This window comes from Panthera leo, chromosome E2 (assembly GCF_018350215.1).
Source record: "Panthera leo isolate Ple1 chromosome E2, P.leo_Ple1_pat1.1, whole genome shotgun sequence".
Taxonomy (NCBI): domain Eukaryota; kingdom Metazoa; phylum Chordata; class Mammalia; order Carnivora; family Felidae; genus Panthera; species Panthera leo.
The window spans coordinates 16,080,173-16,094,491 of NC_056693.1; the positions used below are offsets into that span (position 1 = coordinate 16,080,173).

A 14,319-nucleotide genomic window follows, 5' to 3' on the forward strand; every position below is an offset into this window, starting at 1 on the left:
CATATTAAAATATCTAGTTTTACACAATCATTTTGTGGGAGAAAGAAATCTAAGAAAGAATTTCTGCCATTTATTCTATACTACAGTCAGTCAATTACTTATTTTTCAAAACTGAAGAATGAAATAGGCTCTCTCTTAGTCTTCTAGCAAGTGGATGAATGACCTATGATACAGTTTCTGAGCAATTTAGGACCAGCCATTATGCTAGTCCTGAGAACAAAGAAATGGATTATTTATGTTTCTAATCTTCTAGCAACTTAAAAGACCTAAGATTTAAAAGAAGGGAAAAAATAGACACAAGTTCACTTAAGTGTCAAAAAGTAAATCTCTCAAATGGAACAACACACTGAGGACCCAAAAAAGGAAAAAGTGTATTCGACATGGGGCAGTGAGTTTGTATTAGTTGAATTTAAGTTGAAATATAAGTGTAATACAGAATGGGGGGTAAAGGAGGTCACTTCCCAGAGAAGACAGAAGCAAAGGTGAGGAGACAGGAAAATACATGATGAGTTTGGGGAACACCAATAATATATATATATAATGGAGAGAAGTCTGCATGACATGTCAGGAAGGTGGTTATGGAAAAAACAGTTTGATCATAAAACAGGGATTTTTTTTACTTTTAGTAAAGGTGATTAAGGTAATCAGATTTACGTGATTTTTTTTCCATAGAAGCTCCCTATTGCAGGATAACCAAATAAATGATGAAGGAAGTTTCTTACATAACAATTCTAGCAAATAAATGAAGTTGTTAGGGTAGAATTAGAATATCATAATTTTGTAATTCCTAATGAAATAATGAATTTATTCAGTAATCATTAATTTATTCAGTATTCACTAATTCAGTAAACAATTGCTTAACTGTTTCAGGTGAAAGACTGAAGAGATGTTTACAATGATAGACCAGCTAATAACATCTACATTCAACAATCAATTTTAACATCACAAAAAGAGAGATAACCAAATATGTGCTTCCTGACATTATATAGTAATTGATTTCATTATACCATCTATTAAGTATTCTTAACAAAGAAAAAGAAAAATCCAACCTGAATCTCATTCAGCCTCTAAATCTAACAAATCATTCACAGGTAAAGTGAAAGTGAGAGAAACATATTGAACAATATTAAGACTGAAACGTAAGCCAATCCAGAAGGCAGAAAATGACCCCTTTCTTCAAAAAATAAATTATAAGGGCGCCTGGGTGGCTCAGTCAGTTAAGTGCCCAACTCTTGATTTTGGCTCAGGTCATGATCTTGCAGCTCGTGGGCTTGAACTCTGCATCAGGCTGTGCGCTGACAGTACAAAGCCTGCTTGGGATTCTCTCTCTCTCTCTCTCTCTCTCAAAATACATAAACTTTAATAAATAAATAAATTACAATAGAAAAAATAATAGGAGGGAAGCTTTTCTTTATTAAAAGAAACTTCAGAGTCATACTAATCAAATGCAACTTGAGGACCTTGTTTGGCCCTTCATTAAAACAAACCAACATTGGGGCGCCTGGGTGGCTCAGTTGGTTAAGCATCCGACTTCGGCTCAGGTCATGATCTCACGGTCCGTGAGTTTGAGCCCCACGTCAGGCTCTGTGCTGACAGCTCAGAGTCCAGAGCCTGTTTCAGATTCTGTGTCTCCCTCTCTCTCTGACCCTCCCCCATTCATGCTCTGTCTTTCTCTGTCTCAAAAATAAATAAACATTAAAAAAAATTAAAAAAACAAACAAACAAACCAACATTAAAAAGATATTTATGATGGGTTTTATTTTTTTATTTAAAAATTTTTTTTAATGTTTATTTATTTTTGAGACAGAGAGAGACAGAGCATGAATGGGGGAGGGTCAGAGAGAGAGGGAGACACAGAATCTGAAGCAGGCTCCAGGCTCTGAGCTGTCAGCACAGAGCCCGACGCGGGGCTCAAACTCACGGACTGTGAGATCATGACCTGAGCTGAAGTTGGACGCTTAAGCGACTGAGCCACCCAGGCGCCCCTATGATGGGTTTTAAAAACCTCAAACAATAACCAGGTATTAGATGATATCTAGGAATTACTGTTGTTTTAGATGTGATAAAGGCTTAGTGGTTATGTTAAATAAAAAGAAAGAAAAAAAGAATTCTCATCTCTTAAAAATGCATGTCAAATTATTTACAGATAAGATATGGTGTTTGGGATTTGCTTTAAAATAATCCAGCAGCTGAGGGAGTGGGGGGGGGGGGTGGTTTTAGATGGAATTTAAATGGCAGAATATTGATGACTAATAAAGCTAGGTGGTAGGCACGAGAAATACAAGGGCTCCTGATACTATTCTCTTGACTTTTGTATATGTTTACTTTTTTCATAATAAAATGTTTTTTAAAAACATGATCCTCCATATTTAAAAAATTTCATCTGTAAATGCATAATTGAAGGAATGGCTATTTCTACCTAAAGTCATGAACATTTTAAAAAAGAATTATAGGGGCGCCTGGGTGGCTCAGTCAGTTGGGCGTCCGACTTCAGCTCAGGTCATGATCTCACAGTTCGTGGGTTCAAGCCCCACGTCGGGCTCTGTGGTGACAGCTCAGAGCCTGGAGCCTGCTTCCGATTTTGCGTCTCCCTCTCTCTCTGACCCTCCCCTGCTCATGCTCTGTCTCAAAAATAAATAAAAAAAAAAAAACATTAAAAAAGAATTATATAGACCTGAATACCCACACTTAGCAATTTATAGAAACAGTAGACAGGAAATAATCAATGATATAGAAGAAACAAACAATAGGATCTAACTGAAATTTACAGAATATTCCAACTAACAACAGTGGAGTACACATTCTTTTCAAACACCTACAGAAGAGTGACCAAGACAGACCATAACCTAGGCTGTGAAACAAACTTTAACAAATTTAAAAGAATTAAAATAACACATAGCATCTCTGATCATAATGGAACCAAACCAAAAATCGGTAACAAAGACGACAGAAAAATCTGCAAAGGAATTATATTACAAAGTAGTAACAAAAGCTATCCGGAAAGCCACAAAATATTTGGAAATGAAGTAACACATTTCTAAATAACCTATAAATCACAGAGGAATTCTCAAAAGAAATTTAGAAAATACACAGAACTGAAAGAAAGTGAAAATATATCAAAATCTGTGGGATGCAGATAGAGCAATGCTGAAAGGGAAATTCATAGCACTAAATGTTTACATTAGAAAAGGGGAAACAATTTAGAAAATGGGCAGAGGATCTGAATAGATATTTTTCCAAAGACATATAGAAGGCCAAAAGGTGCTCAACATCACTAATCATCAGGGAAATGTATATTAAAACCATAATGAGATACCTTACACCTGTTAGAACGACTATTATCAAAAAACAAAACAAAACAAAAAATAAGAATTAACAAGTACAGATGAAGATGTGGAGAAAAGGGAACCCTTGTGCACTATAGGTAAAAATGCAAATTGGTGCAGGGGTGCCCGGGTGGCTCAGTCAGTTGGGCGTCCGACTTCAGCTCAGGTCACGATCTCACATTCCGTGAGTTCGAGCCCCGTGTCGGGCTCTGGGCTGATGGCTCAGAGCCTGGAGCCTGCTTCTGGTTCTGTGTCTCCCTCTCTCTCTGCCCCTCCCCCGTTCATGCTCTGTTTCTCTCTGTCTCAAAAATAAATAAAAAACGTTGAAAAAAAAATGTTTAAAAAAAAAATTTTTTTTTTAAATGCAAACTGGTGCAACCACTACAGAAAATAGTATGGAGGTTCCTCAAAAACTTAAAACTAGAACTACCATATGATCCAGCAATTTCATGTCTGGATATTTATCCAAAGGAAATGAAAACAAACTCAAAGATATATGCATCCCTCCATGTTTACTATAGCGTTATTTATAACAGCCAAGACATGGAAGCAACCTAAGTGTCCACCAGTGGATGAATGGATAAAGAAAATGTGGTATATATATACAATGGAATACCATTTGGCCGTAAAAAAGGAGTCTTGCTATTTGCAACAGCATGGATGGACTTTGAGGATATTATGCTAAGAGAAATAAGTCAGAAAGAAGAACAATTACCATATGATCTCATTTATATGTGAATCTCAAAATAAAAAAAACCTAAAGTCACATATACACAGAACAGACTGGTAGTTACCAGAGGTGGGGAATGGGTAGTGGGCAAAATGGGTGAAGGCAGTCAAAAGGTAAACTTTCAGTTATAAGATAAATATATCATGGGGCTATAATGTTACAGCATGGTGACTACAGTTAGTAATACTGTAATGTATACTGAATGTTGCTAAGAGTAAATCTTAAAAAATTTTCATCACACAAAAAATTGTAACTATGTACAGTAATGAATGTTAACTAGACTTATTGTGGTGATGATTTCATAACATATAGAAACATATTATGTTATATACCTGAAACTACTATAATATTTTATGTCAAGTATGTATCAATTAAGAAAAAAGGAAAGGGGAAAATTGTTAAATCAAGAAACTAGAAAAAGAAGAGCAAAATAGACTCAAAGCAAGGAGAAGAAAGAAAATAATAAACAGCAGGTATCAATGAAATTAAAAACAAAAATTTTAAAAAACACAAGAAAAATCAATAAAATACAATGCAGTTATTTGAAAAAAATCAATAAAATTGATAAGCTCTGTTGACTGAGCTATTAGACTGGCAAAGATAAAAACAAGATACAAATCACCAATGTCAGTAGCGAAATAAGAAATACTGAGGCACCTGGGTGGCTCAGTCGGTTAAAGATCTGACTCTTGATTTTGGCTGAGGTCATGATCTCGTGGTTTGTGAGATCAAGCCCCAAGTTGGGCTCCATGCTGTCAGCTAGGAGTCTGGTTGGGATTCTCTCTCCCTCTCTCTCTACCCCTCCCCCACTTGTGCACATGCGCATGCTCTGTCTGAAAATAAATAAATACTTAAAAAAAGGAAAAGAAATATTATAGATGCAGCTGCCATTTAAAAGGAAATACAAAGAATATAAAAATTCTATGCTAATAGATCCAAAAACTTAGAAGAAATATATTACTTCTTCAAAAACCACAAACTAACAGAACGCAACTATTATGGAACAGAAAAGATGATCCTATAATCATGAAATTAAAGTCTTAATTTAAAAGCTCCTGAAAAAAAGAAATCTCCAGGCCCAGAATGCTTTATTAGAGAATTCAACTAAATATTTAAAGAAGAGTTAGCCTTATTTTTACAGTCTTATCCAGAAAACAAAAGAGAACACTTTCCAAATAATTTTGTGGGGCCAGCATTACCTTGATATCAAAATTAGACAAAGATAGTACAAAAAAGAAAACTACAGATCACTATCTTTCATGACCTTACATGCAAACATCCTCAAAAAATATTACCAAATTACAACCAGTAATGAAAAAAAAAGAATCGTGCACCACCACTGTACTATGTTTCGCAATGCCCTTTTAGGATCTATAATTGTTTCAAAATAAATAAAAAGTTTAAAAAAATATATTGAAGAAAGTGTATTCTTAAAACAGAACATTTGGAATAGACAAAAGTGGAAAATCAGTCATGAGACCCACTGCACAATTCATGTGAGAGAATATGAATTTCTTACTTAACTAAACTTAAGACTGGAGTAGTAAGGCTATAGAAGGAATTGATATTAAGAAGATAAAACTGACACCAGCTGTGAAGGTGAGAAAAAGGGACTCAAATAAATATTAGTTATTAGTTCAGTCCAATATCAGTTATTAGTTCAGTCCAACTGTAGATTTTGGTGTCACTGATGGATTTAAGGATTAGAGGAGGAGGCTGGGGGAACAAGAAATAATGATTTAAATTTTGTATGTATTGAAATTTAGGTGATAAGACATATACAAGGGTATATACTAAGTAGTTGAATAGAGAGATAGTATGGAGATAAAGATTCAGGAGTTGTATGTACACAGCAGGCCACTGAATTCAGGGGAGGGAATGAGCATAGAGGAAGGACAAGGGAATACAGAAGTATATCTCTCTCTTTGGGAAGTATATCTTAGATACCTGTGGCTTTTAATGACTAAAATTATGTTATTTGAAAGCTATCTTTTTTATTTCTTCATTTAATTGTGTTCAGAGATTATAGTCTGCTTCTTTATGATGTGTTGATTATGGGGCTTAAAACACTGTCATTTCTTTGAAAATGTTCCCTATATACTTGCAAAAATACATGTGCTCTGATTTTTCTCTTTCACACACTGGCATAGTCATACCCTACATACACCAAAACCCCAGCCCCCAAACCCAATATCATCAGAATTAATGGCGAATAAAGAAGATGTTATATTAGTAGCTTTGACTCCTTACCAAAATGAGCTTCTTATAAACAGTTTGTCCAGGAAAAAATCTCCTCATTCAAAGATAATAATAAACATCTCCTGATGTACAAAGATACTATAAGTAAAAAGAATGAGAGAAAAAAAAAGAAGAAATTAAAAGGAACATGCTAGAAATAAATTGTCACATGACAGAAGAAAACACATTCACCATGATTTCAAGGAATTCACTAAAACAAACAAAAAACTACCTAAAATAAATAGGAATCTCAGAGTCCAAGGAAGAAATAATGGAAAAACAGGCTACAGCAAATGGTTATTCAAGTTTTTGAAAAATAAATTGGCAGCACTCTGTAAAGAAGTGAAAAAGAAAAGCAACACAAAAATGGAGGTCTCTCTGAAAGCAATAAAACACCACGTGAAAACACAAAAAGCGACAAGGATAAGATTAAGACAACTGAGCAACGTGAAACTTTTAGAGGAAAATAGAAAAAAATAGAATTTAATAAAAACATCTAATAAACAGAAGAATCCTTGAAGTGGAAACATAGAACTTTTATCATTTTTCACAGTATAAATTTAATAGATATTGTCTAAAACAAGAGAAAAGATTTAGTTCAAGACGTTAATGTGATAAAGATCACACTAAAAGGGCCAACCATACAAAAAAGAAACCAAACCTTCCAAATTACTGAAAGGGACAAAGAAACAAAAGCAAGAATACAAGGTCTAAGGTGAAAGATCTATAAAAGAACTATCTTTATCAAAAGTGTACATAAAATATATCTTTTCTAAATGCTATACAAAAAAAGTTCACAAGGACTCCGAGGACAGAAAAAGGATGAGCAAAAGTTGTATCTCAAAATGCCAACAGGAAGGAAACGAGCCTCCAAACATATAGGGCTGAATTCTAGGGAAAAAATATTAAACATAACAAGAACATAATCCAAAATTAATTTCAGATGTCATTACTATCACTACACAAATTTCATAGCATCCAAATTCATTCACAGAAACTACAGATAAATATAGACAAATATATTCATGGTGGGAAACTTAGTATCTCTCAGATACTGTTAGTATCAACAGATACTTAGTATCTCTCAGATCTGTTAGTATCAACAGATAAAGGAAAAAATAAATAAACCACATTTGTAAAACTTCATAACTACATAAGATAGCTTATTGATAAGACCGCAAATTCTGTATCCTGAGACAGTCTTTTCAGGTGCCTATGTAACATTCAGAAATATTGAACATAAAATCTGCCCACACACACGTACGCACTTTACACAAAACTTAACATTCCAAGAAGCAGAATAAAATCAGTGCAAATAAATCTCTCCAAAGCTGCAATCCTAATTTTATTAAAAATAGAATTACTTAGGGAAACTAAAATAACATAAAAACAGGGAGGGGGACAAAACAGAAGAGACTCATGGAGAACAAACTGAGGGTTGCTGGAGAGGTTGTGGGAGGGGGGATGGGCTAAATGGGTAAGGGGCATTAAGGAATCTACTCCTGAAATCATTGTTGCACTATATGCTAACTAATTTGGATGTAAATTTTAAAAAATAAAAAATAAAAAAATAGAATTACTTAAATAAAAATCTTAATATCTAAAAGTGAAAATGTGGAAAACAGTAATTAAAGATTTGGTGAGAAATTTACTATGTTTCTAGAAAATCATCCATTTCATCTAGATTTTTACATTTATTTGCGTGACACAAATTATTTTTCTAAATTATCTCTCAATGCTGTTTTGCTATATATTTTGATATACAGTATTGTTATTATTGTTGTTTTAAATATTTTACTATCTAAACTTCTTTGATTTGGAGTTGACTACTAAATGAGAAAGTAGTGTCGGCTTCACATGTGTCCCTATGATAAGCCCTATTTGGCTACTGTTTTCATGTATTCTTGAATTCAGTTAATTAATACATCTGACTTCTGAATCTATGTTCATAATTTCCAGTTGTTGTTTTTTACTGTCCTTGATTAGTTTGGGCATCAAGTTTAAGGTAGTAAACAAAATAAAACAAATACCACAAACAAGGCTGGAAATATTTTTAGATACCATCTTTACCCAAACTTTGGCATACGGGTCAAATGTAAATCCCCATGAAGTTTACCACCACTTTCAACTGTGTGTTCAATAAACATTTTAATTTCTTGAAAGGCTTCTGAACCATTTGTATCCACCAATTTTGACATTTAGTTTTTGTAAAGCTATATTCCTGTTGTTTATACGATTTTATATAATTTTCATTCACAATTGTTTTCATCTTTTTTTTTTTTTACAGTGGTTTTAATCTTTGATGAAGCAGTAACTGTCTCCGATGTTTTGTTACACTCTTTAAGTGTATCTTTACTCTCTGTTCTTGATTATCAGCGTGTAGAAGCCACTTATGCTTCTATCAGACATCTTCATCAATTAGTTTTGTTCTCCATGTGACTAATTTCTTCCCTTAACTGTTTTTTACTCCTTATTGTTACTGTATATTTATTGAGTTCTTTTTTTAACTTCTTCAGTTTTAAGCATTACTCATATCTTACGTCTTTTCCCCCCTAAACTTCAAGGATTCCTTAAAAAGGCATTTAAATCTATGATTTGCTCCTCTGTAGTTTAGCTTCACCACCAACTTTAAAATGTAGTTCTTTATTTAACTGAAATTCAACTCAAAGAATTTTCTAAGACACTTTATGGTTTTCCCTTTAAAGAATATTTATGTAGAAAAAAAATGTTCAAAGTTTTCACATATAGGGGTTTCTTTTGCTAGCCTTTTACTTTTTTTAAATTGTGGTAAAATATACATAACAAAATTTACCATTTTAAAATGTATAGTTCAGTGATATTAAGTCTATTCCCAATTCCGTGCAAAAGTCTTTTACTTCTTATTTCTAATTTAATGCTCTTGGTTAGAGAATAAAATCAATATTATAGCAAAGTTTCATATTTTTTATCTGCCAGGATTAGTAAGTTTTTGGAAGTAGCTCATAAAAATGATCAACAGAGAACCAACATCTAAATTTCAGAAAGAGAATAGAGAAATATTTATGTGGGGAGAAGCAGTTTAAGAAGAAATAGAGAAATAGTTTCAACATCGTGCACAAAAATTATTTCTAATCAGTAAGTTTATCCTCAGCCAAAAGATCAATATAGCATGAGGACAGAATAAAAGACAGTTTTTGACATTTCACCTCTCCACTATCATACAGTTGGTCTCTAGATGTGGAGACAATACCCATGTGTTTCTTATTCTTGGCAGAAAGACCAAGATTTGCTTCAGGGTAGTAAGAGAGTGTGGCTGCTTCCTGTGGCCCATCTGCCACTGCCCAGAGGCTCTGGTGACATATCAGAGGTATCTACTCCCAGGATGAATTCTTACCCCCGACATTCTTCCTTCTCACCTCATGTGAACTGTCATATTCCTCTGGAACCAGGATCAGGGATTTTTGGGGAGAGGTCTGATTAGCTGACATCGTCATGGTAGGTCTCAAACTTTATTCTCTCAGGAACCTAAAGCCTGGTAGACATCTGTAAATCCAAGCAGAGCTGCTGTGGGGAGGCAGGCTGGAGTCTGGAGAAAGATCTAACCCAGGGGCTCCCCAGAGACAACAAGAAACCTAGAAGACAATGTCCACATGGTCACATACTCAATATTCATCACATAAACATTTCCTGCCAACACTAAGGCACCAAGGTGAAGTTCCCTGAACTAGACACAGAGAGCAGAGGCTCTCAAACTTTAATGTGGATTCAAAACACTTCGAGGGCTTGTTAAGATACAGTAAAAACCCTCCATCTCACTCCGTTTCTGATTCAATAGGCCTAGGGTAGCAACTTTCTTAGTACAGTCAGACTGCTATAATGAAACACCACAGACTGGGCAGCCTATAAACACCTGAGATTTATTGATCACAGTTCTGGAGGCTGGAAAGTCCAAGATCAGGGCATCAGTGTGGTTACATTTCAGTGAGAGACCTCACTAAAGCTTCACAGCTAGCACCTTCTGTGTGGGATCTATTTTACAAGAGCACTAATCCCATTTATGAGTAGTCCACCTTCGTGACCTAATCAGTCCCCAAAGATCTCACCTCCTTATACGGTATTTCTGGATTTCAACATATAAATTTTGGGGGGACATAAACATTCAGACCATAGCAGGGCCCAAGAATTAGCATTTTGAAGTAGTCCCCAGGTCATGTTGATGTTGCTGGTCCAGAGACCACACTCTGAGAACCACTGCTGTGGAGAATGTAAAGTTTAACAAAACCTGTGATGAGTACTGGTCAATGAGATACGGAGTAATATTCCTTAAGATTTGAACTGCAGCTCTGCTAACTTTCAGCTATGAGAATACGAACAAGTTACTTCCATTTTAGTTTCAAAAATGAGGATGAAAGTACCTATTTCAAGAGTTATAAAATTAAGGGCACCTGGGTGGCTCAGTCAGTTAAGCGTCCGACTCTTGATTTCGGCTCAGGTTACGATCTCATGGTTCATGAGATCGGCTCTGTGTCTGGCTCTGCACTGACAGCATGGAGCCTGCTTGGGATTCTCTCTCTCCCTCCCTCCCTCTCTCTGCCCCTCCTCTGCTCACTTTCTTTCTCTCTCAAAATAAATAAACATTAAAAAAAAAAGGTTATAAAAATTAAATGAGATGATGCTTGTAAAGTATTCAGCATCTCCCTGGCACGCAAGAGGCATACAATAAATATTGGCAATTACCATTCTCTATTAGATATTAAAACTTAAATATAAAAACAACGTAATCAAAACAGAGAAAACAATAGCTCAGACAGTACTGACTTATGTATGTAATAAAAATGGCATTCAACTGAGTGCGCACAGAACATTTATTGTATAAGTGGCACTGATATAATTGACCATCCACCTAGAAAAAAACAAACCAGATTGCCATCACACACTATATATTAGACTGAATTCCAGCAGAACTAAACATTTTAAGTATTTGTATTTAAAAAAATGAAATAAATTTTAGTAGTATATGTTTGTATCAACATTGTGGTGGGGTGGGAGGAATTTTTAGTACACATGTGAGAAAACCCAGATGCTGTAAAAGAAAAAAAACAGATATTTCTGGTTAGATGGCATTTCCTAATTACATGTTAAAACATACTTTAAAAATAAAAATGAAGGGGCGCCTGGGTAGCTCAGTCGGTTGAGCATCTGACTTTGGCTCGGGTCATGATCTCAGGATTGGTGACTTTGAGCCCTGCATGACTCTCTGCTGTCAGCATGAAGCCTGATTTGGATCCTCTGTCCCTGTTCTCTCTGCCCCTCCACTGCTCATGCTCTCTCTCTCTTTTTCTCAAAAATAAATAAAAATTTAAAAGATATGTAAGTAAATAAAAATAAAAATGAAGAAATATATATATATTTTCAAAATGTGAAAATAGATTATCTCTGAATTTAAAAAAAAATCTAGCAATCAATATGGGGGAAAAAAAAAAAAAGCCCCGGAAAAATAAAAACTGAACAGAGGATATGAAAATTCACAGAAAAGGAAATTTAAATGGTAAGTAACCAAAAAGATACCATTTTACTAATAGGAAAATGCATTAGAGCAATTAGATATAATTTCACCTCAGAATAGTAAAAACTTATTTTAAAAAATCCACTGCTGGAAATTGGGAAAATGACCCCTTTTATAAATTATTGGTGACAGCTTGAATTGTTACTGTATCTTTTTAGTTATTAGTCATATTTATTATTAAAAATAAACAACTGATCTTAATAGTAGTTTCAAATATACAAAGCAGAAACTGACAGCAGAAAGGACAAGTGAACATATCACCTCCACGAGTTCACCTTTCTCTGTAATTAGTTAAGCAAACAAGATAAACTGTGAGACTATATATGAAACACAATAGAGGACACACACTGCTTTGATGTAATAGAAATGACATTTATGAAAACTGACCATGAACCAGACCGTAAAGCAATTTTTAAATTCGAGCATTACCCAGAGACATTATTTGAGATAGAGAATGCACTTCTAAATAACTCATGACTGAAAGAAAAAAATAACTAAAACTGAAGAAAAAAACAGTACTTAGATTTGAACAATAAAATGCTACACACCACAGCTTACTAATGCTTAGAAAGCGAGCTCATCACAGCCCTCACAGAGCCCCATAGCTGACGCCACAGATCAGTCACTGACCACAGACTCCCATCACTGAGCCGACAAATCCCACACTCATCTCAAGATCCCTATCATTGAACCAAGAGACTCCTATCATTGCCCTCACAGCAACGGATGCCACAGACCCAGAAACCACCATCATTCACTCCACGGACAACACACCCGTCACGGACCCCCAGAATCCCTAATCACGACCAACCAAATCACCTCAGAGACCTCTCGGAATTAAACTGCGGAGAAGATACAGACATCATCCGCGAAAAAGCATTCGAGGACCGCTTCCGCTTCCGGTTTGGCCTTCGGCACCTCCTCTCACGGACAGTCGCTATCGCGCATGCTCTGAGTTACCTTGGAAGCCGCATATGCCAATAGCCAACATGGCGTAGTTTCCGTAAGAGACGCTGTCGGGCCGAGAACATGGCCTCGCCTAATGGTGCTTCTGAGCGCGAGCCGCCATCTTTGAGGCGTGTCCATTCCGTACGGCGGAGGAATAGGCCTCCCGCGCGTTTTCTTAGCGCGAGGCGGGGATTGCAACGTAGAATACAGGGGTGGGGCCCTGGTCGAGGTAGGCTTCTGGGAGGAGGGAGGTCTTGGCTATGGTGTATGGTGCTCTGTGTCATATTTAGAAAAGCTAATTTGCCTTCCGGGATAAACCTCTCGGCTGAGAGTTAATTTTCTGCTGGAAGAAACCACCGGGGATGAGGGGAGCAAGGGAGGAAAAATCACCAAGTTATAAGGACAAACGTCTTATATGCTACGGCTGAATCCTGGGAGAAATCGGCGGATGAGGGAAGTCGCGACAGTACAATCTGAATTTTGGAGACACCCTCGGGGAGAATGTGGAGAGGTCAGAGTGGGAGCCCCGTTTCTGGGCGAAACCACCGGCAACATAGATGTCAGAATGGGCAGTCGGCTGCAGGCAGGGTAGTTTAGCCTTTTGTGGGAGAAACCCCTCCGGGGATATAAGGTACTAGTCGGTGTGGTCTAGTTCTCTCCTGAGGGATGCCGCCAGGGCAAGACGGCACTTTCCAAAGGGCTGGTGGAGGGAAATGGAGCCTTGAATCCTCATTAATTTCCATTAGTAGCGACAATTATAAAAATAATAATAGTTTTTAATACCGTCAACGTGTGACAAAAAGCACCTAAGGGAAACTGCTATTTTTGTTTATTTGTAAATTAAAATCTAAGAACAACGTCATTATTATGTCAATGAAGCCTAAAGTCCACGGGGGTGCTTATGACTGGGAGGTTGTAGAGACACAATTCCTTTCATCTGGCGAATTCCTAAACATTCTTTAAAACCCAGCTAAATACTGGCTTCTGCCAGGACGTTCTATCTGACAGTGGTAGGAGGTTCTACTGAAAGTCTTTTAGCAGTCGCAGCGGTGGGATAAGCTCTGATGTGGGCATGCTGGGTATCTTCAGGCTATTTATGCCCCTCTCTGGGCTTTAGCTTCAAAATTGGGCCAGTTACAGGGTTGGACTGTGCTTTCACCAGCTTGTCTTTCTTCTCCCAAAACTGGTTTAAGGAAAAATCTGTGGAAGTCTATTAGTGAACGCACATTTTTACCAGAGGCCCAAGTTACTGTTAATTTTGTTGGTAATATGATTATGTTTACAAGAAGACTTAATCTTTTAGTGATTTATGTGGAAATACTAGCAAAATGTCAGCTTAAAAAACTTCATTGAGGAGGGTAAAAGGATAAAACAAAAATAACAGAATGTTGGTAAATGATGAAAGCAGCTGACAGGTACATGAAGCTCATTATAATGTTCTCATTTCTTTAGTATTTGTGTGAAAATTTCACAGTAAAAATTTAAAAAGGAAATGAATTTAAGAATCATTTACAAGGGCATATTATCAAGAA

General features: G+C 36.1%; 2 protein-coding genes across 3 annotated transcripts in view; one reads left to right on the plus strand and one right to left on the minus strand.

Moving 5' to 3' along the window:
* LOC122208711 (zinc finger protein 585A) overlaps positions 1–12,724 on the minus strand; it is a 109,202-nt gene extending 96,478 nt beyond the window's left edge. Inside the window, exons 1-2 of one of the 2 annotated variants that reach the window (XM_042920044.1) lie at positions 12,659–12,724; positions 9,690–9,905 (exon numbers count right to left, since the gene is read on the minus strand). In XM_042920044.1, the coding sequence (XP_042775978.1) occupies positions 9,690–9,767 (78 nt within the window). In that variant the 5' untranslated portion in view covers positions 9,768–9,905; positions 12,659–12,724. Of the gene's footprint in view, positions 1–6,306; positions 6,394–9,689; positions 9,906–12,658 lie in introns of those variants that run through there. The other variant, XM_042920043.1, reaches the window with a different exon arrangement.
* LOC122207715 overlaps positions 11,846–14,319 on the plus strand; it is a 167,244-nt gene continuing 164,770 nt past the window's right edge. The window contains exon 1 of the mRNA XM_042917902.1: positions 11,846–13,298. The gene's annotated coding sequence lies outside the window, so the exon portion shown is untranslated. The remainder of the gene's footprint in view (positions 13,299–14,319) is intronic.